This window comes from Narcine bancroftii, chromosome 8 (genome assembly GCF_036971445.1).
Source record: "Narcine bancroftii isolate sNarBan1 chromosome 8, sNarBan1.hap1, whole genome shotgun sequence".
Classification (NCBI taxonomy): Eukaryota; Metazoa; Chordata; class Chondrichthyes; order Torpediniformes; family Narcinidae; genus Narcine; species Narcine bancroftii.
Genome location: NC_091476.1, coordinates 4,105,473 through 4,132,445, shown reverse-complemented (window position 1 = coordinate 4,132,445; position 26,973 = coordinate 4,105,473). Strand labels below are relative to the sequence as shown.

The 26,973-nt window shown below is 43.0% G+C and overlaps 2 protein-coding genes across 16 annotated transcripts in view; one reads left to right on the top strand and one right to left on the bottom strand.

The window, feature by feature from the left end:
* ophn1 (oligophrenin 1) overlaps positions 1 to 7,869 on the bottom strand; it is a 190,567-nt gene extending 182,698 nt beyond the window's left edge. For all 14 annotated transcript variants that reach the window (XR_011342792.1, XR_011342790.1, XR_011342791.1 and 11 more), the window contains exon 1: positions 7,443 to 7,869. Coding sequence is in view for 9 of the 14 variants with exons in the window: in XM_069892713.1 (XP_069748814.1) it covers positions 7,443 to 7,596 (154 nt within the window). In the remaining 5 variants the exon portion in view is untranslated. The remainder of the gene's footprint in view (positions 1 to 7,442) is intronic.
* Positions 7,870 to 8,079: 210 nt separating this feature from the next.
* The window catches only part of LOC138741647 (uncharacterized), a 24,034-nt gene continuing 5,140 nt past the window's right edge, over positions 8,080 to 26,973 (top strand). The window contains exons 1-3 of one of the 2 annotated variants that reach the window (XR_011343633.1): positions 8,080 to 8,315; positions 11,232 to 11,437; positions 20,567 to 20,669. The gene's annotated coding sequence lies outside the window, so the exon portion shown is untranslated. Of the gene's footprint in view, positions 8,316 to 11,231; positions 11,438 to 20,566; positions 20,670 to 26,973 lie in introns of those variants that run through there. The other variant, XM_069895989.1, reaches the window with a different exon arrangement.

Sequence of the window (26,973 nt, the reverse complement as noted above, 5' to 3'; positions counted from 1 at the left end):
AGATATGTTTAGTGTCAACAGCAACAATGACAGATCTAAGGGATCTTTCCCCCTAGGCAACAGCCAATGGACCAACACACAGATTTTGAAAAGATGTGGTATTGCACCGGAACACCAAGCAGTTCACACATTTCTTATCCGAGCGAAGGTTCTTCCTATCAAAGTTCTATTTTTTCTCTCTCTCTCCTCTGGCTGTCTCTTCCCAGTTACATCCAAGATCCATGACACCTCCAACACCCGTCATTTGGTTTCCTCATCACAACTGGTTCATTTTCTCATCAGTCATCCAATCTCAGCACTCCACCATTTCACACCAGGACGATCTGAAAGACCTACCTTTAATAATGAGAGAACCCAACAAGTCTCCCTCCCTTGCATCTTCCACTTTACCATCATCTTGAACAACCCTGATAGCTCAGTGATTAGAGCACTGGGGCCTCATTTCTGTGAGGGACGCTTGACAAAGTGGTGACTCTCTGTCTTCCTTACAATAGATGAAGTTAAAGAATTTTGTGTATGTTACATTCTAAATGTAGTACTAAGTGACAATAATGGAGTCTTTACCAGTTTCTTCTCACCAACAGACCTTCCGCCTCTTTCAAACACCATGTGTCTACCCGTCTTGTCCAGCCATTGCATACATTTCCTTTGTTCTCTCCAAACATGCTACTCAAAGTTAGAAAGGTCTTTAATGTTAAAGTTTCTCTTGCTGCACAAGCTGCATTCCACGCCTTCTTCCTGATCTTTTTCCAGATACTGCAAGTAAATTCAAGAGCATGATACAAAAGCATGGATAATGATAGTTTCTGTATTTACCCCTCAGTGAACCCATTATTTAACAGGGATGCACCACAACAGAACATCAAAAATTGAAGGTTTTTCTCTAAACTAATTTTTTGGGCTTGAAGTCATAGTCACAGCAAAACATCTCCAATGGCCAATAGGTGAGACTTTTGAAACTCAGAGAAAACAAAAGCCACATGATTTATTTTCATCTGGATAGCACACGACTTGAGAGACCTTGTAGGAGATGGTATTCTTCATGCAGAAAGTGGTGGGAGCGTGGAACAAACTGCCAAAGGAATATGAAAATCCAGGCTCAATTTTGACATTTAAAAAAAACTTTGGACAGGTACATGGATGGGAGGGGTTTGGAGGAAAATGGTCCAGGTGCAGGTCAGTGGGATTAGGCAGAACAATATTTTGACACAAACTAGAAGCACCAAAGGGCCTGTTTCTTTGTTGTTCTCTATGGCATTCTCATACACTTCACTTTTCAAGTAAGTTGAGATTTATTTCGGAAGTTCTGCCAAAGAAGCTTTGGTGAACAACTTCAGTGAATGTTGTAGAGTGCACACACCATGTGCCCATAAAATATAAGCAAGGGAAGATGCTACATGATCGAATAGCCAGCCTCTTGTACCAATTGTAATTATGCAGCAGGTTCTTTTCCATTATCAGTCAAGGAATATCTGAGGGTATTAACAGAAGAGGTAGGATGGATCTGGTGGATGATGTTAATAGCATTGAAAATACATGTTCTCAACCTTCTCATGATAGAGGTGTCATTCCGATCCTTAGGTGTCAAATAACATTTGTTCCTTCCTACATGTTGGCTTGGATCACTTCATTTTCTAACAAATTGTAATCAACATGAAACATTATTTAAATAAACAACAAACACCTCCATTTCTGACCTTAGACAGAAGGATGATTGCCAGACAAAGCAGAGGTAGATGATTGGGCCTCAAGGCCCTAGGAACTCCTGAAGGAACGTCCTAGAACTTGAGACAATTTACTTCCAACAACTACAAACATCTTTATTTCCACAAGAAATAATTTCAGCCAGTGGAGAGTTTTCCCCTTTATATCTGTTGGCACCATTTTCACCAAGGCTCCTTGATGCCCCACACAGTCAAATATTGTCCTAATGTCAAACATATTCATCATTAATTCCAAGACTACAGTGAGGACTGGAGCCAAGAAGTTCTGTTAGTCTGGAGATTAGAATAATCTTACAAGATTCCCATGAGAGTGTTGGACCATTTCAATGACTTGAAGTATTTGCATGAATCACAACCGACATGGATCCAAAATGGAAATCTTCAATATTTTCAGCAATATAAACCCATTACTACTTAAACTCCAGAGATTATCAGTGGAGATCAACGAGCCAAAGCAGAGCCAAAAGGTCAATGGAATTGTTGAATAGAAAGGAAAGAGGGAACATGTTTAAAAATTGTCATACATGCAGATGTTCAGAATCACAAATTTGAACAGGTCACATAATGAAGATCTATCAAATAGCTTGGGATATTCTCTTGGGATGGGGAAGGAGGCCTGCTCATAACAGATGATCTGTCTCAAAGAGATGCAAAAAGAAGATGAATAAAAACGGAGAGTGCAAGTATAAATAATGCTGGAAATTAGATGGAAACCACGGGAAGTGCAGTGTTGGAGGTACTCAATGAGTTAGGAAGCATCCACTGGTAGAAATGGTCAACATTTCAGGTCAGGACCCTTTATCAAGTTTCAGTAAAAGGGTCCCACCCCAAAACATTGACCAACTATGTGTCTCCATGGATGCTGTCTGGTCCGCTGAGCAATTCTGCTTTCTCTCTACTCCCTGGAAACCAGAACTGATAGAGAAAAAAAAAGGAGGCATTGAGCAAATTAAACAGTATTTGCAGAAAGTGACACAGTTAATGACATAGGTCATTGACTTTTAAAAAGAAACTTGTGTCATCTTAGACTGTGAATCAACATAAAATCATGAAGGTTGTAATGTGTTGCAAAAAGATGAGATGCTGTTCATTGACTTTACCATTGGTTTTGTAGGAAGGTGAACAAGAGCAGTTTGGAATGAAAGAGACAAGCCACTGAAGTGCAGGGCCACCTTTGTAGAATACTTTGCTCAGGCTGCCAAATGTTTGGTTTCTTCATTGTAGAGCAGACTAAATCATGAGCTCATTTTTGTTTCTTGTTTCATTTTCCCACGTGCAATGATAAGGGCACAAGAAAAGTCAACTATTTCTCTCTTCACAGATGCTGCCTGATTGTGCATTTCAAATATTTGCTATTTTACTTGATCCAAGAACCAGCAATATAAAGAACAGGATATTAGAAACCTCCATCTTCCATATCTGTAGCAACAGCCACACAAACTCCTTCTCGTCAGAACAGTAGGAACCACAATGTAACTAAACAAAAAGTGCAATGTCCCCATATCCTGCCAACCGCAGGATGACGAGCAACTTATGTAACCCACAGTAAATCCAAGCCACTGATGCAGATACAAGAGCTGTAGACAAAAGATGCCAGGGGCATATATTCAAGCAGGAATTCAGCACCAAGAGCAGCATTTCACCAAGTCCTATTGAAACTTGTATCTCTGACAACTATTACCTGTTTCTGCCTGAAAAGAGTACATATCTCCCAGAGAACTGTGGATGTTCTGAAATTAATAATATTGAAGACCAAAGTGATGTATATATTAGGCAGGAAAATAGAAAATCCAAAAGATATACTGGAAATGTAGAAAGCAAAAAATGGTGGAAATACCCAGCAAGACAGCCAGCATATGAACATTTCCAGCAATTGGGGGGATTTCTCAGATGAAGGTAAAGGATCAGCTATGAGTTTATTTCAAGGCAGAAGAAGCTCAAAGGCCTGTATAGTTATTACTTCCATTTCAAGCACTGTTTAGTGAACTGCAGTCGGGGTGGGGGGGGAATACTTCATCAGAGCAGTTTAAAATGTCTCTCTGACAAGGATTGCTTTGTGCAAAAGCAAGTGACAATATTTATAGTGAAGCTTTGTGGGTTGTTTGTGGCTTGATTAATACTGGCCATATGAAATATTCCACGAACACATCACTCAGACTAATTCACCCTTCCAGATTTGTAATTGAACTGAAGATCTAATTTCCCTAACTAATTTAAAATCTAACAAGTACCGTTTCCTCCTCTCCTGGAAGTAATGAACCAGGTAGAAGAAACACAAAACTTGCCAGATTCATGTAAGACAGCAATGATTACAGTAATACCAAAAACGGGGAAGGATCCATGAACACCAGCATCATATAGACCAATATCTCTAATTAACTCAGATTATAAAATAGCGAAATTATTAGCAAACAGATTGGCCGATTGTGTACCAAAAATAGTAAAACAAGATCAAACTGGATTTATTAAGAACAGTGGATAATGTCTGTAAACTTATTAATCTAATTCATGCAGTTCAAGGAAATAAGAAGCCAACAGTGGCTGTTGCTTTAGATGCAGAAAAAGCCTTTGACAGAGTAGAGTGGAACTATTTATTTAAAATATTTCAGAGGTTCAATCTACCAGAAAAATATATTAATTGGATTAAAGCATTGTATAATGTACCATTGGCAAAGGTAACAGTAAATGGACGTGTATCGAGCCAATTTAAATTAAATTGTCTATTATCCCCCTCATTGTTCTCCTTAGCAATAGAACCATTGGCAGAACTGATAAGAACAGAAAATAAAATAAAAGGGATAAAAATAAAGGAGAAGGAGTATAAAATCAGCTGATTTGCAGATGACATCGTAGTATACCTAACAGAACCAGAAATATCAATAAAAGAATTACATAAGAAATTGAAGGAGTATGGAGAAATATCGGGGTACAAGATCAATGCAAATAAAAGTGGTGATTCAAATGAGTAACGCGGATCATACAGAATTTAAAAAAGAATCACCATTTAAATGGCAAGCACAAGCAATCTGATACCTAGGGATCAGGTTAGATAATAATTTAGTTTGTACAAGTGGTTTGTTATCAGCCACTAATAAAGAAATTGCAGGAAGACTTAGAACATTGGAAAAAAATTACAGCTAACGTTGATAAGGAGGGTAAATTGCATTAAAATGAATGTTTTCCCAAGAATACAATACTTATTTCAATTGTTAACAGAGAAATTCTTTAATCAACTAAAGAGAATAATAAGGGAATTCTTGTGGAAAGGGGGAAAACTGAGGGTAGCGTTAGATAAATTAACAGAGAGGTAAACCTAAGGTGGTTTGCAGTTACCAAACTTTAAAAATTATTATTGATTTATTTATCAGATTTTTACCAGAAAAGGGAGAACCCAGACTGGACTAAGATAGAACTAGATAAAATAAGGGAGTAGGTACCGGAACATATACTTTATAAGTGGGATGAAAAGCTGGTGCAATATAAAAGCTCACCAGTATTGCATCATTTACTTAATATATGGAAGAAGATCCACTTAGAAAGGGAAAAAAATGAATTACCAAATGCCAAAATTGTTATTGACACAAAACCCACTAATCCCTTTTACAATAGATAACCTTTCCTTTAGAGAATGAGAGAGAAAAGGAATCAAAAGAATAGAAAATTCTATTTTGGGAAATCATTTATTAACATTTGAACAGTTGAAGTACAAATATGGAATAACTCATGGTACAATGTTTGCATATCATCAACTGAAAGCTTATTTAAAGGATAAATTGGGAAACAGACTGAGATTACCTGAACAAAGCAGCTTTGAATATGTGATTACAGACACAATGATAATTAAAAGATTTATAACGAACATGTACATTAAGCTGCAAGAGAAGGAAAATGATGAAATAAGCTAAAAACCCAAACAAAAGTGGGAAAAGGATTTAAACATAAAGATAAAAAATGAAACATGGGAAAAGTTATGTTCTGGAACTATGAAGAATATAATAAACACAAGGTTATGCATGATACAGTATCATTGGTTACATCATGCCTCAAAAGTTAAAAGAATGGGATCCAACATTATCAGATAGATGTTTTCGCTGTAAGAAGGTAATGGGAGCATGCAATTTGGGCATGTAAGTGAAAATGTTTTGGGAAGATCTAAATCAGATATTAAATAAAATCACAAAAAATATCATACCAAAATATCCAGAGATCTTTCTTCTAAGTAAGATAAGAAGTGAAGAACTAGGCCTCAAATTGGATGAAGAACAACAAAGATTTATTATGATAGCCTTAACGATAGCAAAAAAATATATATAATGTCAACTTGGAAATCAGAAGAGAGCCTGAGAGTACAGCAATGGTGCATGGAAATGAATAAATGTATTCCATTGGAAAAAAATAACATATAATTTAAAAAATAAAGTCACAGTATTCGAACAAATTTGGGAACCGTACATGGAACACAACAGAGAGGGCCTACTGAGGACCTCCACCCCCTAAAATGATAAGATAAAAGGACTTGATCCAGTGTGTAGAAGTAGATGAGACATTGTTCTTGTTTATTTTTTATTGTTTTCTGGTTTTATTGGTTAGAGGGGGTGGGAAAGGAGGGGGGAGAAATGCCACTGAGTAAATGTAATGAGAAACCTCGGGGTATATTTTGGTTTCACAGTGTGGAAAATATCTGGCGAAGCGGGAAGGGATTTGAAAGGTTACCATGTGCCGAGTGTTGAAGTCCTTGCCCAGCCTCTGCAAGCATCTCGCCGGGGTGCCCCGCTCCCTCTCGCATCGCCCATCCGCGCTCCCTCTCGCATCGCCCATCCGCGCTCCCTCTCGCATCGCCCATCCGCGCTCCCTCTCGCATCGCCCATCCGCGCTCCCTCTCGCATCGCCCATCCGCGCTCCCTCTCGCATCGCCCATCCGCGCTCCCTCTCGCATCGCCCATCCGCGCTCCCTCTCGCATCGCCCATCCGCGCTCCCTCTCGCATCGCCCATCCGCGCTCCCTCTCGCATCGCCCATCCGCGCTCCCTCTCGCATCGCCCATCCGCGCTCCCTCTCGCATCGCCCATCCGCGCTCCCTCTCGCATCGCCCATCCGCGCTCCCTCTCGCATCGCCCATCCGCGCTCCCTCTCGCATCGCCCATCCGCGCTCCCTCTCGCATCGCCCATCCGCGCTCCCTCTCGCATCGCCCATCCGCGCTCCCTCTCACTGCGGCAGCAGCCAGAGGTGAAAGATGACAGACCGTCGCGAGGGAAGCGACCACCTGGGGCGGCAGCCAACACGTCACTTGCCACCCACCTGGGGCGATGCTCCGGCTCCCGCTCCGCGCCCTCCACTCATCACTGGTGACAGACCGAGGTGGGACCCCGTCAAAGGAGAAGCCCCTCCGACCGGAGGGCGGGAGGACTGTGGAGGAGGCGAGAGACTGGCACACTTCAGCCCAGAGGAAAGAACCTCGGATTCTGCGTCACCCCGAACGGCTCGTCTCCTCCCGCATGGACTGACAAATGAAACGATTCGCAAGGCAGCGCGTCGTCCCCCCCCCCAACCCCCACCCCCCCAACCCCCACCCCCCCCAACCCCCACCCCCCCCAACCCCCACCCCCCCCAACCCCCACCCCCCCCAACCCCCACCCCCCCCAACCCCCACCCCCCCCAACCCCCACCCCCCCCAACCCCCACCCCCCCCAACCCCCACCCCCGGCGCCCTGGACTCACTCCTGATGGCGTTGATCAGCGAGTTCCCGTCCTTGATCACTTCCTTGATGAATTTATTCGTCCTCTCCAGCTCCTGCTCATAAGATTTCAGGCGCTCCCTGAAATCCGGACTATCCAGAGAGCAATCGCTGAATTCCAGCGGCGGGTGCCCCATGCTCGCTGCTCCTGCCCACGTCTCCGGCCGGCCCTTGACGTCTGTGCTCCAGCCCCCAGCTCTGACGCCGCGACCCGCCCGTGCAATTCCAACTCGCTCACTGGGGAACCCGGGAATCAGCTGCGTCCATCAAGGCAACAATGGGGTCGTGGCCAACAAATGTTCCTTCTCCGCAGGATCTCAAACGCCGGGGCGATGTCCGTGGACATGACATCCGCCCTCCAAGATTCCCTGCTCCAATCCTGGGGGCACCGTCACAGCGAGAGGGCGGGGCCTCCGTCGGAGAGGGCGGGGCCTCCGTCGGAGAGGGCGGGGCCTCCGTCGGAGAGGGCGGGGCCTCCGTCGGGGAGGGCGGGAGGTCAGTCGGGGAGGGCGGGAGGTCAGTCGGGGAGGGCGGGAGGTCAGTCGGGGAGGGCGGGAGGTCAGTCGGGGAGGGCGGGAGGTCAGTCAGAGGGCGGGAGGTCAGTCGGGGAGGGCGGGCGGCGGTTCACCGCCGGCAGATGGTCTGACCTGGTAGCTCAATTCAATGCAACGTTCAGTAAACCGAGGGAAGGTGCGATCTGTCCTCCTCAACTCCGGAATTTGGCGTCAGACGTCTTGAAACAAACATGTGTGGCTCATTCTTTCGTTGGAGGTTCGGAGCCGGTTCGCAATCGGAGCGATTTGGCGGGATGAATTGAGTCAATCAGTGTTTTAAAGGGACAGGCAGACCCTTCTGAGTGAGTTATGTTCAGAGCCCAGGATGAGGATCAACTCAAAGTCAATATGTCCCTTTGAGGAATGCCGATACTGAGGGTGAATGGATTTGACACGCTCACACACAGTCCCATATACAGACCCACACACGGTCCCATACACAGAACCACACACGGTCCCATATACAGACCCACACACAGTCCCATATACAGACCCACACACGGTCCCATATACAGACCCACACACGGTCCCATACACAGAACCACACACGGTCCCATATACAGACCCACACACGGTCCCATACACAGACCCACACACGGTCCCATACACAGAACCACACACGGTCCCATACACAGACCCACACACGGTCCCATATACAGACCCACACACGGTCCCATACACAGAACCACACACGGTCCCATATACAGACCCACACACGATCCCATATACAGACCCACACACGGTCCCATACACAGAACCACACACGGTCCCATATACAGACCCACACACGATCCCATATACAGACCCACACACGGTCCCATATACAGAACCACACACGGTCCCATATACAGACCCACACACGGTCCCATATACAGAACCACACACGGTCCCATATACAGACCCACACACGATCCCATATACAGACCCACACACGGTCCCATATACAGAACCACACACGGTCCCATATACAGACCCACACACGGTCCCATATACAGAACCACACATGGTCCCATATACAGACCCACACACGGTCCCAAATACAGACCCACACACGGTCCCATATACAGAACCACACACGGTCCCATATACAGAACCACACACGGTCCCATACACAGACCCACACACGGTCCCATATACAGACCCACACACGGTCCCATACACAGAACCACACACGGTCCCATACACAGACCCACACACTATCCCATATACAGACCCACACACGGTCCCATATACAGACCCACACACGGTCCCATATACAGACCCACACACGGTCCCATATACAGAACCACACACGGTCCCATATACAGAACCACACACGGTCCCATATACAGACCCACACACGGTCCCATACACAGACCCACACACGGTCCCATATACAGAACCACACACGGTCCCATATACAGACCCACACACGGTCCCATATACAGAACCACACACGGTCCCATATACAGACCCACACACGGTCCCATATACAGAACCACACACGGTCCCATATACAGACCCACACACGGTCCCATATACAGACCCACACACGGTCCCATATACAGAACCACACACGGTCCCATATACAGACCCACACACGGTCCCATATACAGAACCACACACGGTCCCATATACAGACCCACACACGGTCCCATATACAGAACCACACACGGTCCCATATACAGACCCACACACGGTCCCATATACAGAACTACACACGGTCCCATATACAGACCCACACACAGAACTCATACACATTTACACACACAGCGCACTCATTTACACACCGACTCACGTCTATAAACACACACACACACATATTGTGGCATGTTAATTGTTTGATGGCAGTGTAGCATTTCCGATTCACCAATTTGACCGAACAGGGGAAAGAAACTCGTCTAATTATAGAATCAGGAAAGCCACCCGAAAAGGAAATGACTTAAACATGATACATCCTTTCCACTTCCTATACCATGTTAGTTTCTTTATGAGTGCCCCTATAATTCCACCTTACATTCAAGGATAGTCCTTTTATTTTATCAGAACTTTGAGAATATTTTTGCCTTGATGCTCACCAATAGACAGGAAAACTGTTCCTTTTCCTTTGCACCAAAAATCGGTTCACCAGGTCCCTCATATCGGCGTTCCATCTTTGAAATAGATTGGTGCATTTTCGACCCTGAAACTTTTATCTTTAACATCACCTATTTTTATCCCTAATTTTATTTCCCACCTCTGTGCTCATTCTTCTCACCCAGTCAATCTGATGCCAAGTCTGAGCTTGCATGTGTTTCAAGTTCTTGGATCATGGGAACATTTTCTGGGGAAGGGGTGACTTGTCCAAATGGGACAGGTTGCACCTGAACTGGAGGGGAACCAATATCCTGGCTGGGAGGTTTGTGAATGTTATGGGGGGGAGGGGCGGGTTTAACTCGATTCACAGTGGGGTGGGAGCCAAATTAAGAAATAGAGGAGGAAGCAGTTGGCACACAAGCTGGTTGGGAGTTTGTGTGGAAGGACAGGCAGGGAGGGCAAAATTGCAGCCACGGGGATGTGTTGCAATGCAACAGGGACACCGAGTCAAAAAAGTAACAAAAGCAGGGCTAAAGGCTAAAGTGGTGACCTTTCTAGTTCCAGCTACAGATCGGTGGGTATGATGTTGTGGCCATCACAGAGTCATTGAGAGCTGAATGTCCAAGGATACACCGTGTATCCAAAGGATAGGCAGGTAAGCAGAGGAGGTGCTGTAGCTCTGTTGGGAAGGAACAACATGATCAGGAATAAATCATCAGAAAGAGGTGATATAGGATTAGAAGACATCAAATCATTGAGAGGTGAGTTAAGAAATGGCAGGGGTAAAAGGGCACTGTTGGCCATTAAATACTGATGTCCACACGTAGTTGGGATATGGACAACAATTACAAGAGCAAATAAAAAAGGCATGACAGAAGGGAAATATTAAGGTGTTTATGGGTGATTTTACCATGCAAGTAGATTGGATGAACTAGGTAGGGACAGGATCTCAAGAGAGAGAATTTGTAGAATGTCTACAAGATGGCTTTTTAGAGCAGCTTGATGAGCTCACATGGGAATTGTCTGTACTGGACTGGGTGTTGTCTAATGCACCAGAGGTGATTAGAGTAAAGGAACCATTAGGGAGCAGTGATCACAATCTAACTGAGTTCAATTTGAGTTTTAAGAAGGAGAAAATAAAGTGAGTTGTGTCAATGTTTCAGTGGAGAAAAGAGTGAGGAGCCGGCCAAAGTAGATGGAAGGAGGGCACAAGCTGGAACTCGGCAGAGCAGCAATGGATGGAGTTTCTGCAAGAAATGAGGACGGTGCAGGATAAATACAGACCAAAAAAGAGGAAATCTTCGAATGGAAAACTGTGGCTGACGAGGGAAATCAAAGCCAACAAAAAAGCAAAAGAGAGAGTATACAGGTAAAAATTAGTGGGAAGATAGAGGATTGGGAAGTTTTTAAAAAATTACAGAAGGTGACTAAAAGACTCATAAGGAGAAAAGAGATGAAGCTTGAAAGTGGGCTAGCAAATAATATCGAAGAGGATACTAAAAAGTTCTTCAAGTAGATGTAGGTTAAAGGAGAGGTGAATTTAGATATATGACCACCAGGAAATGAAGCAGGATAAATAATAAAGGTGAACAAGGAAATGGCAGAGGAACTAAATGAGTATTTAGCACCACTCTTCACTGTAGAAGGCCTTAGCAGTGTGTCAAATGTCAAAGGGAATCAGGGAAAGGAAGTGAGTGCAGTTACTATTTCAAGGAAGAAAGAAATGGCTCGGAGAGGCTAGGCTACGTCTCCCAAACCAAATGGATTGCACCTTCGGGTTCTGAAAGAAGTAGCAGTAGAGATTCTGGGGGCATTGGTCATGATCTTTCAGGGTCAATAGTTTTGAAATGGTCCCGAAAGACTGGAAAATAGCACATATCACCCCACTCTTCAAGAAGGGAGGGAGGCAGCAGAAAGGAAATGATAGACCGGCTAACCTGATCTCTGTGGTTGGGAGATGTTGGAGTGGATTGTAAAGGCTGAGGTTATGGAGTACTTGGAGGCACATGACAAGATAGGCCAAAGCCAGCATCTTTGCAGGCTAGATAAAGGAGATGCAGTATCTTACACACCTGTGTGTCTGTAGCAGATAGAAATGTTGTTGCATCTGTACATTGTTCTTGTATCTGTGTCAATAAACAGTATGGGGGAAATCACCCACATTATGTAGATTCATCATGGACAGCTACCAAACCACAGCAACCAGCAGCATCCTGGCGATGCTTTGGGGAAGGGGCGTGTCCTATCAACCTGACTGCATTCTGAAAGAAACGGAAATACTTTATAACTTTTTGTGTAACTATTAGTCACTTTAAGTAACTATTCAGGTTTCTGATTTTTCTTGGAATTCAGACAAATGAGTTGCAGGTTTAGAAAAGTATCCATTTGTGTCCGAGTATTGTTCATTATTTTCATACCCCAGCCATCGATTTCATGTAATTCTCATCCTTTTCATTTTGTCATTCTCTGTTTGGTTAATTTACTATATCTTACTACTCTGGTAATGTTGTGAATACGACTGTACTATGACTTAAATTATTTAACACCTTGCACTAAAATTCCTAACTTATTCGATTACTATTTTCACTTTATTTAAGCTGCCTCCCTAATGCTCTCTTTTTTGTCTTCATCAGTCTTTCCCCTCACAATTCTTTAATCAAAGTCCTTGAGATTTCAGAGAAGCTACTTTCTGTCAGATCACTTGGAATGTGGAAATTGTTCCATCTTAGAGTTAACTACTTCAACACTGAACCAAATAGTCGCCTTTCAAAAGGAAGCACAGTTAGTGTTTAGCGTAAAGTTATTAGAGCGCCAGCGACTTGGGTTCGAAACCAGCAGTCTCTCTTAGGAGTTTAGATGCTCTTCCCTTGACCTCCGTGCATTTTTTCCCAAGCATTCAGGTGTCCTCCTACCCTCCGAAACGTATGGGGTTGGTAGGTTAATCGCATGTAATTGGATGGCACCAGCTTCAATGGCCGGACTGGGCTTTTACTGTGCAATACACAAAAGTGCTGGAGAAACTCAGCAGGTCACGCAACATTTACACCAAGTAAAGTCTAACCAATGTTTCAGGCCTGAGCCCTTTGGCAAGGTATAAGCAAAAAGAAACAGCCTGAATAAATAGGTGGGGGGGGAGGAGGAGAGGAGGGAGGAAGGGGAAGAGTGAAGGAGTATGGGCTGGTACACAAGGTGCCACAAGACTTGCCCCACCAGGATCAGGAACAGCTGCTCCCCCTCCACCATCAGACTCCTCACAACAAACTCAATCAAGGACTCATTTAAGGACTCATTCTTGTGCATTTTATTGATGTTTTAAAATCTCTCTGCATTGCACAGTTGGTTTGTTTACATTTGTTATCTCTTTGCAGTTCTTTATTTGTTTACCTGTTTACGCTGTGTACAGTTTTTTTTCACATTACCAATTAGTGGTAATTCTGCCTTGCCCGCAGGAAAAAGAATCTCAGGGCTGTATGTGATGTCATGCATGTGGTCTGAAATGAGGTCATAGATGGATATGGGTGGGAGGTGAGAAGAGAAAATGATAGGGGTGTGGCATAGCTCTCTGAATGGAGAGGAAAGGGTAGGGATAAAATAAAAATGGGAAGGGAGGGAGGGGTAGGAGGAGGAGTACAGCTCACAGGCAGTAGAAGAGAAAAGTTGATAAGTGATGGGGAGAAGCTCGCTCTGAATGCAGAGGGAAGAGAAGGGTGTAATAAAAAAGATGCAGGAGGAGAGGAGGGAGGAAGAGGCAGGGGGAGGAGGGCTCAGGCCCAAAATGTTGGTTACCCTTTACTTCCTAAAGATGCTGCATGACCTGATGAGTTTCTCCAACCTTTGTGTATTGCACTTCAATCCCAGTGTCTCCAGACTTTCCTGTTTAACTGGGTTTCTACAGGGCTGATTCATTGAAATAAAATGTAAATAAGCTCATGCTTCATTTAATATATAATGATATATTTTTTTAATGAGACATTTAGTACTGTAACAGGCCAATTCACCCCAATGATTCTGTGCTGCCAAAATTACACTCCAGTAACCTACTCCCCCATACACTTCTGAAGTGTGGGAGGAAACCGGAGCCCCTAGAGAAAACCCACGCAGATACGGTGAGAACGTACAAACTCCCTACAGACAGCACAGGATTCGAACCCTGGTCCCGATTGCTGGCGCTACATTATGTTTTGCTCAGACAACATCCCTGCAATGGAAGAAAGACTTGAGCTGCTGTAGAGCAGTGGTTGCCAAACTTTATCAGGCTGCTGCCCCTTGGCTCCCAGGCCACATCTCAAGTACCACTGCACCCCTCCCCCCTCCGCCAAACACACACACACACACACACACATTAACTTATTAATAAATATGTTGTTTTAAAAATAACACTGTCTTGGTGATTTTCTCAGAGGTAGTCAGGGAACCCAGTTAAACTTAACTAGGTCACATCTATCAGTGACTTGAAAAGGAAAATGGCCAACCCGGTTACTCCTGTGTTGTCAGCGTTTGCACATTGACATCACAGGGAAACCCCTGACTGAAGTGCCTGCCGCAATTGGGGGGGGAGAGAGGGGTCACTGCCGTAGGGCCTGTGGTGGGGGTGGGGGGTATAGATGACACTTTCCAGGTTCTAGTATTTCCTAATTTCAAAACGTGTCCTATTCAAGGAAATGTGAGGACGATATTCCAAATTACTATCTTATTAATCCAATAAACCAAACTTTGTAGATGCAGCTTTGTGTAGCTTTAATTCGTGGATAAAACAGACAAACATTTTGCATAACTTTGCAATAAGATTTTCATTACGACGAATAAGCAAAGCTTACGCTGTATTTAAAGATATAACAGGATTCAACTTTAAAGAGATATACAAGAAGAAATAAGATGAATTCAAAGAAAATTATCTTGAGCTCATGTCTCCTTCATAGTTCATCAAAGAATGAGATTCCACCTCATTGCCCGCCCAGTTATTACAACATATGACATCATAGACTCTATGGCAACACTACAAACAGCACCTTTTCTTAAAGCAATAGACACAAAGTTAACTAGGAATCAAAAACACAAGGTTTCAATCTTTGCAGGCCAGGAGAGGTCACTGCTGCAAGAGGGAAAGAGGAGGGGAATCACAATCGGGGGGAGTGAGGTCGCTGCTGTGGGGGGAGGTGCCACAGTCAGTGGGAGAGGGGTCGATTCTGCAGGGATAGAGAGGTCGCTGCTGCGGAGGGAGGGGAAGAGAGGTCACTGCCATGGGGGAGAGGGGTCGCTGGTGTGGGGGGAGAGGGGTCGACGGCATGGGGGGAGGGGTTCGTTGTTGCAGGGGGAGAAGGATCACTGCCGCGAGGCGGAGAGGGGTCGCTGCTGTGGGGTGGAGAGTGGGGGTCGCTGCTGTGGGGAGGAGATGGGTCGCTGCCATGGGAGGGAGAGAGGTCGTGCAAAATGTCACTGCTGTGAATGCCACTCTGGTTTCAGTGTTGGCTCAACGTTCATGGCAGCAGGACATTGTGGGAAGGGTGCATGATTGTTGAGGTGGGTGTCAACTGATGGTAGGGGTGGCGACTGATGGGGTGGAGGGTGACTGACCTGGGGGAGGGTGGTAATTGACACTGGGTGGTGACTAACGGTGGTGGGGGGGGGGACACACACACGAGTGGCAACTGACGGCCAGTCGGGTCGTGGGGGAGACAAACCAATAGTTCCTATGACTGCGTGATGTGTCACTTATCACATCATCGTGGGGATGGAATTCCCCCTTAAATCGCTGGGTTGGCAATTTAATGGGAAGATCCCCCTGCAGTTTGAGAGGTAGCACCTTTGCCCCAGTAATTGCACCTGGGTCCCAGGAGAACTACCCAGGGGCTGCAGTTTAAAAGAACCTAGTATCTTTCAACCACTCCCCTCGGGAAAGAGATGCAGGAATATCGGAGCCAGTGTCACCAGGCTGAGAAACAACTACTTTACATGGGCAGTGAGAATGCTGAACCACCAAAGGAACTGCTCACACTGACCATCTGGGACTCTAATATTTACTGAACAATATTTATTTATTTATCTCTCTCTCTCTCTCTCTCTCTCTCTTTTTTTTTTTTTTTTTTTTAATTTTTTTTATTTTTCACACCATAAATCACATTAGCCATGATATACACTATTTCTTTTCACACATATACAGTGACTTTTTCTCCCCCCCCCCCCTTTCCTCCCAAACCACCCCCCCACCCCCCCCCTCTCATCCATTTTAGGTATACAATCTAGGTTGCATTAATCCAGTCAGACAATGTTGTCATTCAACAAAATTACACCAGAAATTCTACTGAGTCCATTCTTTTCTTTCCTTCTCCTTCTATCAACTTAGGTAATGTTTGTCCCCGGTAGGTTTTCGCTATTGTATTTAATGTAAGGCTCCTATACTTGTTCGAATATTTCAATATTATTTCTTAACCAATATGTTATTTTTTTTCTAATGGAATACATTTATTCATTTAAATTTGGTAGTTTCTTCCTTTTAATTTGGTTATGTATTCCATTAATATTTAAAGACATATAGTTCAGCGTAGCCCTTTTATATTTTGTTTATCTTCTCTTTCCGTTTTTCCATCATTACCTTTCCTCCTTTTCCATTTCTGTTTTCTTATTTTCAACTCTTCATAAGACAACATTCCTACAACATCTAACATTTTCCTTATTCTCCTATTTCTATCTTATTTATCCCCAATCTCCCCTTCACCTCCTGAGTTGTCCTTTATCCCTTGTCGGACAACCACATCTCCCCTCTCCATTTGGATTTGCGAATCCACTCGCAAGCGTCAACTGATTGTGCAGTGACCGCTATTTCCCCCCACCCCGCCTCCCCCAGAAAAGATTTCACTTTTCATATGTCACAAAGGTCCCTCTTTTAATTCCCTCCTTATTCTCTCTATTCCATTACCTTCCCTTATTAATTCTTGTCTATACTATCTATATTTTCCTCTAAGTACAGATACATTCATGTATGCTCATTGTCTCTATTCACTCTTATACCTCTTTACCTGCATACATATCAATCGTGATCATTTTTACTCTCATTACCCGTCTTCATCCCTCAGTCTATTTTTGTCTTTACCCACATACATATCAGTCATGATCATTTTAACTCTCATTACCCGTCTTCCTCCCTCAGTCTATTTTTGTAATTGTTCTGCAAATTTTCGTGCTTCTTCTGGATCCGAGAATAGTCTGTTTTGCTGTCCTGGAATAAATATTTTCAATACCGCTGGATGCTTTAGTATAAATTTATACCCTTTCTTCCATAAAATCGCCTTTGCTGTATTGAACTCTTTTCTCTTCTTTAGGAGTTCAAAACTTATATCTGGATAAATGAAGATTTTTTGCCCTTTATACTCCAGTGGTTTGTTGCCCTCTTTTACTTTTTCCATTGTCTTCTCCAGTACCTTTTCTCTTGTAGTATATCTTAGGAATTTTACTACAATAGATCTTGGTTTTTGTTGTGGTTGTGGTTTAGAGGCCAATACTCTATGTGCCCTTTCTATTTCCATTTCATGCTGTAGTTCTGGACATCCTAGGGTCTTAGGGATCCACTCTTTTATAAACTCCCTCATATTCTTGCCTTCTTCATCTTCCTTAAGGCCCACTATCTTTATGTTATTTCTTCTGTTATGGTTTTCCATTGTATCTATTTTTTGAGCTAGTAGTTCTTGTGTCTCTTCAGTTTTTTTATTAGATTTCTCCAATTTCTTTTTTAAGTCTTCTACCTCCATTTCTGCTGCTACTGCCCGCTCTTCCATCTTGTCCATTTTTTTTCCCATTTCTGTTAAGGTCATCTCCATTTTAATTATTTTCTCCTCTGTGTTGTTTATTCTTTTTCTTAAATCCTTAAATTCCTGTGTTTGCCATTCTTTAAATGATTCCATGTATCCTCTAATAAGAGCAAGTATATCCTTTACCTTGCCTCTCTTTTCTTCTTCTATTTCACCATACTCTTCCTCTTCTTCTTCCTCTGGGTTGACCATCTGTTGTTTCTTTGTTGCCCTTTCCTCCTCTTCTATCTTGTTTCTATTGTCTTCTGTGGTCTCTTCTTGCTGCAGGTGTTCTGCAGCTGTCGTTGCCGGCTGTGGAGATCGACTCCCCAGCTGGTCCCCCCTCCCGTCGGTGTGTTTTTTTTCATTCGCATCGCGCATGCGCGAAACTTCGCGCATGCGCGGTTGCGCACTTTTGCTCGGCTCTGCGAGCCATTTTTGTAGTCCATTATTTACCGACCTGAGGGAGCGGGTTTCTCTCTCCGCAGCGGGCCTCTTCGGACAGGTAAGGCCTTCACCTTTTTCCTCCTTTGTCTTCTCTTCCTCTCTTCTTACCGTTGCTTTCGACTTTTCTTTTTTTGTCGCCATCTTCTTTCCACCTTTATACTCACTTTTCTGTAACTTTTATTTCTGTGCCTTTGTGTTTTCTCTTGTTTTTCCCGACTTTTCTGGAGAGGGCTGGAGTTCACCGTCCGGCCACTACTCCATCACGTGACTCTCCCTCTCTCTCTCTCTCTTTATGTATATTTGTCTGCATATATTTTTTAAAAAGTAAAGATAATTCTGGAGAAACTCAGTGAACTTTATAGAGCAAAGATAAAGACACAGAACCAACATTTCGGGCTTGAGCCCTTCATCAAGATGTGACAAAATGAGGGCAGGTACCCGAACAAATGATGCTGTGGGGAGTGTTCAGAGATGGGGGAAGGAGGTACATAAGGAAGGGAGGACACAGCAACAAATGGGGAGAAGTTTCTTTGAATGGAGAAATAAGGGGTGGAGAGCAGGAAGGACGAAGACAGAGGGAATGAGATATATTGTTTGTATGGGTGTTAAGTCTGGTTCCCTGCCTGCATGTTTGCTACTGATGATCAGAGAACATTCTTTTGTCGGGTTGTTCTTGTGTAATCAGATGATAATGAACTTTAACATGACTTGACTTGACTTCTGTTTACATTTTGCTTGTTCATTTTAAATTTCCTCTATCACATTGCTCCATACTAACCATATAATTTTATCCAGTTTCATACCACATTACATGATTCCAGGGGATTGGAAGGTTGCAAATGTGGTTCGCTGTTTAAGAAAGGTGGGAGACAGAAAAAATGAAACTATAGGCCTACTAGTCTGACGTCAGTGGTTGGAAAGATATTGGAGTCGATCAAGGTGATGAAATACCTGGAGATGCACGACAGGATAGGTCCAAGTCAGTGTGATTTTTTTAAAGGGTAGATCCTGCCTGACCAACCTATTAGAGATTTTTGAAGATATCTCAAGTAGAATAGAGGAAGGGGAGGCTGTGGATGTCGTATATTTGGGTTTTCAAAAGGCTTTCTTTCGATAAGGTGCCACATGTTAGGCTACTTAATAAGATGAGGGCCTGTGAAATTACTGGGACAATATTAGACTGGATAGAAAATTGGCTGATAGGCAGGAAGCAAAGGGTTGAAATTAAGAGATCCGTTCAGGACGGCAGCCTGAAACAAGCGGTGTTCCGCAGGGGTCGGTCTTGGGGCCGCTGCTGTTTACAATTTCTATTAATAATTTGGATTGTGAAATGAACAGTTTTGTGGCCAAATTTGCAGATGACACCAAGATAGGTGGTGGAGCAGGAAGTGTTGAAGAAATCGTAAAGTTGGAAAAGGATATAGACAGATGAGGGGACTGGGCAAAAATATGACATTGAGAAATGTTCGGTTCTACATTTTGGTCATGGAAATAAACAGGAAGAGTGCGATTTGGACGGGGAGAAAATTCAAACCTCAGAAGTGCAAAGGGACCTGGGCGACCTTGTGCAGGGAAACCTAAAAGTTAATGACCAGGTGGGATTGGCAATGAAGAAAACAAATGCTATGTTGGCATTCGTTTCAAGAAGACTAGTATATAAGAGTAGAGAGGTGTTGATGAGACAGTGGGGCACTGGTGAGACCTCATTAGGAGTAACCGTGTGCAGTTTGGGCCTCCTATCTTAGAAAGGATGTGATATTGTTGGAGAGGGTGAAGAGGAGATTTACCAGGATGATTCATGGAATGCAGGGGCTGGCGTATGGGGAGCGTTTGGCAGCTCTTGGATTGTATTCATTGGAGTATAGGAGAATGAGAGGGGATCTCATAGAAACATTTTGAATTTTGAAAGGTTTTGACAGATGTTTCCCTTGGTGGGTGAATCAAGGACAAGAGGTCAGAGTCTTAAAATTAGAAGTCATCCATTCAAAACAGAGATGAGGAAGAACTTCTTTAGTCAGAGGGTCGTGGATCTGTGGAACTCACTGCTGCATACAGCGGTGGAGGCCGGATCACTGGGAGAATTTAAACAGGAAATTGATAAGTACCTATTAGTAAGGAGAAAAGGCTGGAAATTGAAACTAGGGGTGAGCACAGTTCAGCTTAGTGTAGAGTCACGAAACAGACTCGATGGGCTTAGTGGCCTGCTTCTGTTCCTTTATCTTGTGAATATTCAGAGAGCCGTAACATTCCTTCTGTTTCAATTGCAGTGGAAAGGCATTCAGTGAATACACTCATTCTCTCTGTAGAATTACTCCTGCTGACCTACTGATGTCCTTACTGATGACAGTAACTCAAGTGACCATGTCGTCACCGTGTGGCTCAAATTAAAACTTTTTTTGCAGAAAAATAAACTAACATGCTGAAATTTATTTCGTTTCACATGACCAATGTGCAATTTATGTCTCCATGGAAACAGTGCTCTTGTTTAAAGACAGTGAGATTATTGCATTTACAGTTTACAGGGATTGTAGCATTGACTAGGGACTTTGATTATATTACCAGAGGGCAGTCAAGTCCAATAAGCATGTGATTTGTTGCTGGAAATCATTTTTATATCTCATGATTATCTATTGCTCTATCGATAGCAAAATTATTCCTAATTGTACATTGAATATGGAAGTAATTCAACAAAGAAGCAGCTGGTGTTGTTCATCAAGAAATTGTCTCAAATATTCTGAACCCTTGGGCAATTAAAAAAGCACGTCTTTCTGCTACTTCAATAACCGCTGACAAGAGGAGTTAGAGCTGAGGGAACCATCACCTCCTAATGCTGATCAAGCCTTCACCTCACACTTTGACATTAGTGCAGACTGAGAAGGGGGCAGGAGGGAGGGAATCAGTCCAATTTTACAAGGTTGGTGTCTTACATCTAAGGCAAGGTAAGAAACTAAATGAGGGCACCAGAATTGACCCACCCTTCATTCACTTTCTTGAATTTTGGGCTCCTCATTTAAGAAAAGATGTGCTCACATTAGAGATGGTACATAGGAGGTTCACTAGGATGATTCCGGGAATGAAAGGACTGTTATATGACATTTATTGGCCTGTATAAATTTGAATTTATGAGAATAAAGGGGGATCTCATTGAAACATTTCAAATGTTGCCAGGAGTGGACAGAGTAGATGTAGAAAGGTTGTTTCCCATGATGGGAGAGTCTAGGCCAAGAGGTCGTAACTTCAGGATTGAATAGTGTTCACTTAGAACAGAGATGTGTAGGAATTTCTTCAGCCAGAGGGTGGTAAATCTGATTTAATAATCAATAAATTAATTGGGCAAAGTTGCTCTAGGCAGTCTTGAAGAGGGCTTCACTGAATGTCTCCATGATAGCTTTTTTATTTAAAACAGTGTTACTGAGTCTTCAGGAAAACCTGCTCTCTTACATTTGGTCCTGTGCAACTAAACAGTTAAAATTAATGATCTTGTAAAGAGGGATTCTTCCAGGAAAAGCATTCATAGTACGATTCAATAAATGGAGGGTCCAGTAGTTCAATCTAAAGCCAGTGCGTTATGCCAAAATAAGGGAGGCGACAATGGAGTAAGGCAGGAGTTGGCTAATGTTGACTGGGAAAGCAGGCTGTATGATGGGTTAGCTGAGGAACAATGGAATAATTTCAAAAAGACCTTTAACAGTGCTCAACAGAAGTATATTCCAGTTAAAAAAGCAAGGAGAAGAAGGATGGGGAGAGACACCTTTGGATAACTAAGGACATAATGGATGGCATTGAATTTAAAGCTCATGTGTACAAAGTCACCAAGAGTAGGGGCAATGGAATACAGGAAAAAGTTTTTTAAACTTTAAGGAACATCTAAGCAAGCAATAGATGAATATTGAAAGTAAACTAGCACAGGAGGAAAATAAAGATAATTAAATTTGTATAATTACATAAAGTAGAATGTGTGGCTAAAGTAAATGTAGGTCTCTTGGAAGAGAGAAGGGGGAATTCATCATGGTTAATGTGAAAATAACAGAAGGATTGAACAAAAGTCAAGGTGGAAGAGACATCTAACATGTCAAAGAGTGATGTTGTGGATGCAAAGGAAGGTATTGACCTCAATACAATGGCTATTACTAAAGAGATAATGCTGAACAAACTAGCACTTGGTCTAAAGGTAGATAAGTCCCCTGGTCCTGGTCCAGAGAGTAGAGAGGCATTTGTAATTCTTTACCAAAATTTTCTGGATTGTGAGCTGGTCCTGGCAGATTGGAAGACAGCAAACATCACACTATTATTTAAAAAAAGATGGAGACAAAAGGCAAGGAACTAGAGGCCAATTGGCTTAATATCTGTAGTCAGGAAAATACTTAAAGCTATCATTAAGGAAGAAATAGTGAGACACCTGGATGGAAATGTTTCCAACGGGCAGATACAATATGAATTTAGAAAGGGCATGACAAATATACTGGAATATATTGTGGAGATATAATGAGGAGAGAGGAGAACAGGTGGATGTTGTATACATACATTTCCAGAAAGTGTAAGGTTCAAATGAAAAGTTGAATTGGGGGTAATGTATTCACATGGTTGGTTAGCTAATGGAAGCCAGAGATAAATGGGTGCTTTTCTGGTTGGCAATGGGTGGTGAGCAGAGTGCTGCAGAGGTTGGTGCTAGGTTCTCAACTGTTCATGACGTACATTAACGATTTCAGGGTCATGATATGCCAATTATTTGGAAGAAGGGACTAAGTGAGGTGCATCTATGTTTGCTGATTACGCCACATTGAGTGGAAAAGCAAATCATGCTGAGGATGCAGAGACTCCGCAGGGAGACGTAGACAGATGAAGTGATTGGACAAGGGTCTGGCAGGTGGAGTATAATGTTAGTGAAAATTAGGTGGTCTGCTTTTGAAGGGAAAATAGAAGATCAGGTGATTATTAAATACTGAAGGACTCCATGTCCTTTTGTGCAGATGGACTCGAAAGGGCTTGTACATGAATTGCAAAAGGGTCAATTGCCGTTGCAACTGGTAATCGAAAAGGACAATGGAATAGCAAACTTCATTGCTAGATGGATTGAATTTAAGAGCAGGGAGATTCTTCTCCCATTGTACAAACTACTGGTGAGGCCACACCCAAAGTACTCTGTGCAGTGAATATGGTCTGATCTCGGAAGCTAAGCAGGTTCAGGACTGGTCAGCACTTGGAGGGGAGACCACCTGGGGACACCAGGGGCTATAGGTTTCTGTGAGGGGCACTGGACAAAGTGGGGTCTCTCTGTCTGCATGTTCATTCATGTAACATTCTAAATGTAGTCTTACGTGACAACAGTGGAACCTATACCTTACTTGAGAAAAGATATACTGGCTTTGTACATGGTGCGGAGAAGGTTCACCAGATTGATTCTAGGGACAGAGGCATAAGCCTATGAGGAGAGATTAAGTTCCCTTGGACAATGCTCACTGCAATTCAGATAAATGTGAGGGGATGTTACGGACATGTAAAATAATGAAGCGGAGAGATACCTCTATTTAAATGTTTCCACTGGTGGGGGAGAGTGGAACTAGGAGACAGCCTCAGACTCAGGGGAGTCGATTTTGGAATGAGGAGGAAGACTATTTTAGTGATTCCATGGAATTCTTTGCCCAAAGAAGCAGTAGAGACGGCCTCATTAAATATATTAAGACATAGAGAGAGATATTTTTGCATAAAGGAATAGGCAGATGGAAATGAGTCCCCAGTCAGATTAGCCATGAATTTATGGAATGGCAGAGCAGGCTCCACAGGCCAGGTGGCCAAACTGCTGCTCCCTGTTTCTTATGTGTCTTATGTTTAAAAACTCCAGACTATCAACTAAACAGTTGAATGAGTTGTTAGGAATTAAATTCAGATGTCTGGATGACTGGTCTGGTTAATTAACCCAGTCCTGGGTTCTTGTATAACTCCAGCCAGAAATGATTCAGCAAGCCATTCAGTCCAAGAACTGTAATGATCCTTGAATGAAAAGAGTTAATTAAAACAGCCACACTTAACCTGCAAATGTTTCTTTGTTGGGAGATAAATCTAATTCACCATCTGATGCTGCAGGTAAAACTGTTTATGCCACCTTCCCACATGTAAGCTCCAGATCACAACATTCTTTGCCTGAAAATATAGTTCTTATTTCCTCTCCTGCTGGCTATAAATATTCAAATCCTAATTTAATCTTCATGTGTGAAGTTATGACTACAAATGATTCTCTTCTAAAATTAAATAAATCAAGCTGAGTTCATCAAAGAGCAATACACCTCTTAAAATTAACTTTCTACCATTTATTATTTATTTGTCACTTAATTGCTAGTCTTTCTTCAAACAGACCAACTGGTTAACTCTAACATTACACACAGCAGGTTATCTGCTTATCTATCTCCTTCGTGAGGGGAAAACCAGAGGTACACAATCCAGTGATCATTGGGTGATTAGAGGTGGAGAGTGAGCATTCTTTAACTTATAGATTTTTTTTTCAACCCCATTGTTATCAATATTATTAGTAGTGGACTCCTTGGCTTGGCCAGCTACCCACATAGGGTGGGGCTAGATTCTTAACTTGGCAAGATATGGTTTTTTCCCCCCTTTTTCCATATGTGCACTGTTATTTGATATTTGTAATTTGATATTAATTTATCATTATTACCATATGTACCCATGTCATTTGTGTATGCTAAAACTATTGAAAATATTAAAATAGAGAGAAAGTCTGTGGTTCATTGTCCATTTAGAAATCTGATGGCAGAGGGGAGGAAGGTGATTTTGTGCCTTTGGATGTTCAGATACCTGTACCTCCTTCCTGATGATAGCAGTGTGAAAAGGGCATGGCCTGGATGGTGAGGGTTTTTGAGGATAGAGGACACACCTCTTGTAGATGTCTTTGATTAAGTGAAGACTGATGCCTATGATGGTGCTGGCCGAATTCGCAACTCTCTGTGTCTTTTCCCATCCTGTGCATTGGCACTTCCATACAAGAGAGTGATGCAAATGGTCAAAATGTCTTCCAAGGTACACCTGTAGAAATTTGCTGACGTCTTTGGTGAAATACCTAATCACCTCAAACTCCTCACAAAGTGTTGTCACTGGCGAGCCTTCTTTGTGATTACATTAACATGGAGGTTCCAGGGCAGATCTTCAGTGATGTTGACACCCAGGAATATGAAGTTCTTAACTCTTTCCACTGCTGACCCCTCCATGAGGATAGGTTTGTGTTCTCCTTCTTTTCCCTCCTGAAGTCCACAATTATCTCCTTGGTTTTGCCAACAGTGAATGCAAGGTTGTTGTTGTGACACCACTCAACCAGCTGATCTATCTCTCCCCTGAATACTTCCTCATTGCCATCTGTGATTTGGCCAATGACCGCAGTGTCATTGGAAAATTTGTAGATGCCATTTGAATTGTGTGTAGCCACACAGTCATGGTTGGAATGTAAGTAGAGCAGTAGGCTAAGCTCGCATCCTTGATTTGTTCTGACTATAGTCTACCGATGAGAAAATGAAGGATCCAGTTACAGAGAGAGGTGCAAAGGACCAAGTTTTGGAGCTTTGTTGACCACTAATGTTGAAAAATGGTGTTAAAAGCTGATGAAAAATAGGCCTGCTGTTGTCTCGATGATCCAAGGCTGCGTGGAGAGCCAGAGATCTTGCATCTACTGTGGAGTGATGGTGAGATTGATGGTAAACAAATTACAATGGGTCCAGATTTTCACTTTGGTACCAACCTCTCAAAGCATTTCATGTGAGTGCACTGGGTGATGGTCATTGAGACAGCTCACCCTGCTATTCTTGGACACTGGTATGATTGATGTCTCTTTCATTGCCCAATTGTTACCCTCTACTTCCTATGGATGCTGCATGGCCTGCTGAGTTTCAAGATTCAATTTATTGTCTTCTCCCCCCACCCCCACCCCGAGTCATCAAGTGCCTTTAGATTCGCCTCCAGTGCACCCACAGCATCCTTAGCAAGAGTCCAGTCCAAACCATCAGCAACCCAAGCTCTAGGTCCAAATCTCCAATAAGAATAGGAACCCTTGGTCTTGGCACCCTCTTGCATCCCAGTCCCAACACGATGTAGCCCTTCAGCCAGTTTCAAGCAAGTCTCTAGCCTGGTGTGAGTCCCTTGACTGCAGTCTCCATGGGTTTCTACCGTTACTCCTGCACCATTGTGTTACGAGCCCAGAGGACCCCAAAACCAAGCAGCAATAGATAGTCACAAAAAAATGGTTACTTAAACAAAAGTTGCTTTGAATTATCTTTAAAAATGAAAATAGAATCAAACTTTAACTTATCACTATTGACTTAACTAACCTAACTTAATCCCCTTCTAATTCTAAGCACACATGTATGTAATGTGTGTGTAAGTTCAGAAAGTTCTTTGGTTCACAGTCCAATCTCACTTCTCATTCCTCCAAGTTCACTGGTTGCAGGGAATTCTTAGACTGTGCACAGAATTTAACATTTATAAAGTTCATCAGGCTTTGTTGCTTGAAAGGTAAATGGTCCCTGCTCAGGAAGGTTCTTGTCGGTTTTTTAAAATATTTTTTTATTTTTCACACTGTGAACCATATGTACAAACATATCTCATAAAATTTACACAGTGGTCTTTGCTCCCCTCCCCCTCTCATGCTCCCCCCCTCCCCTCTCATGCTCCA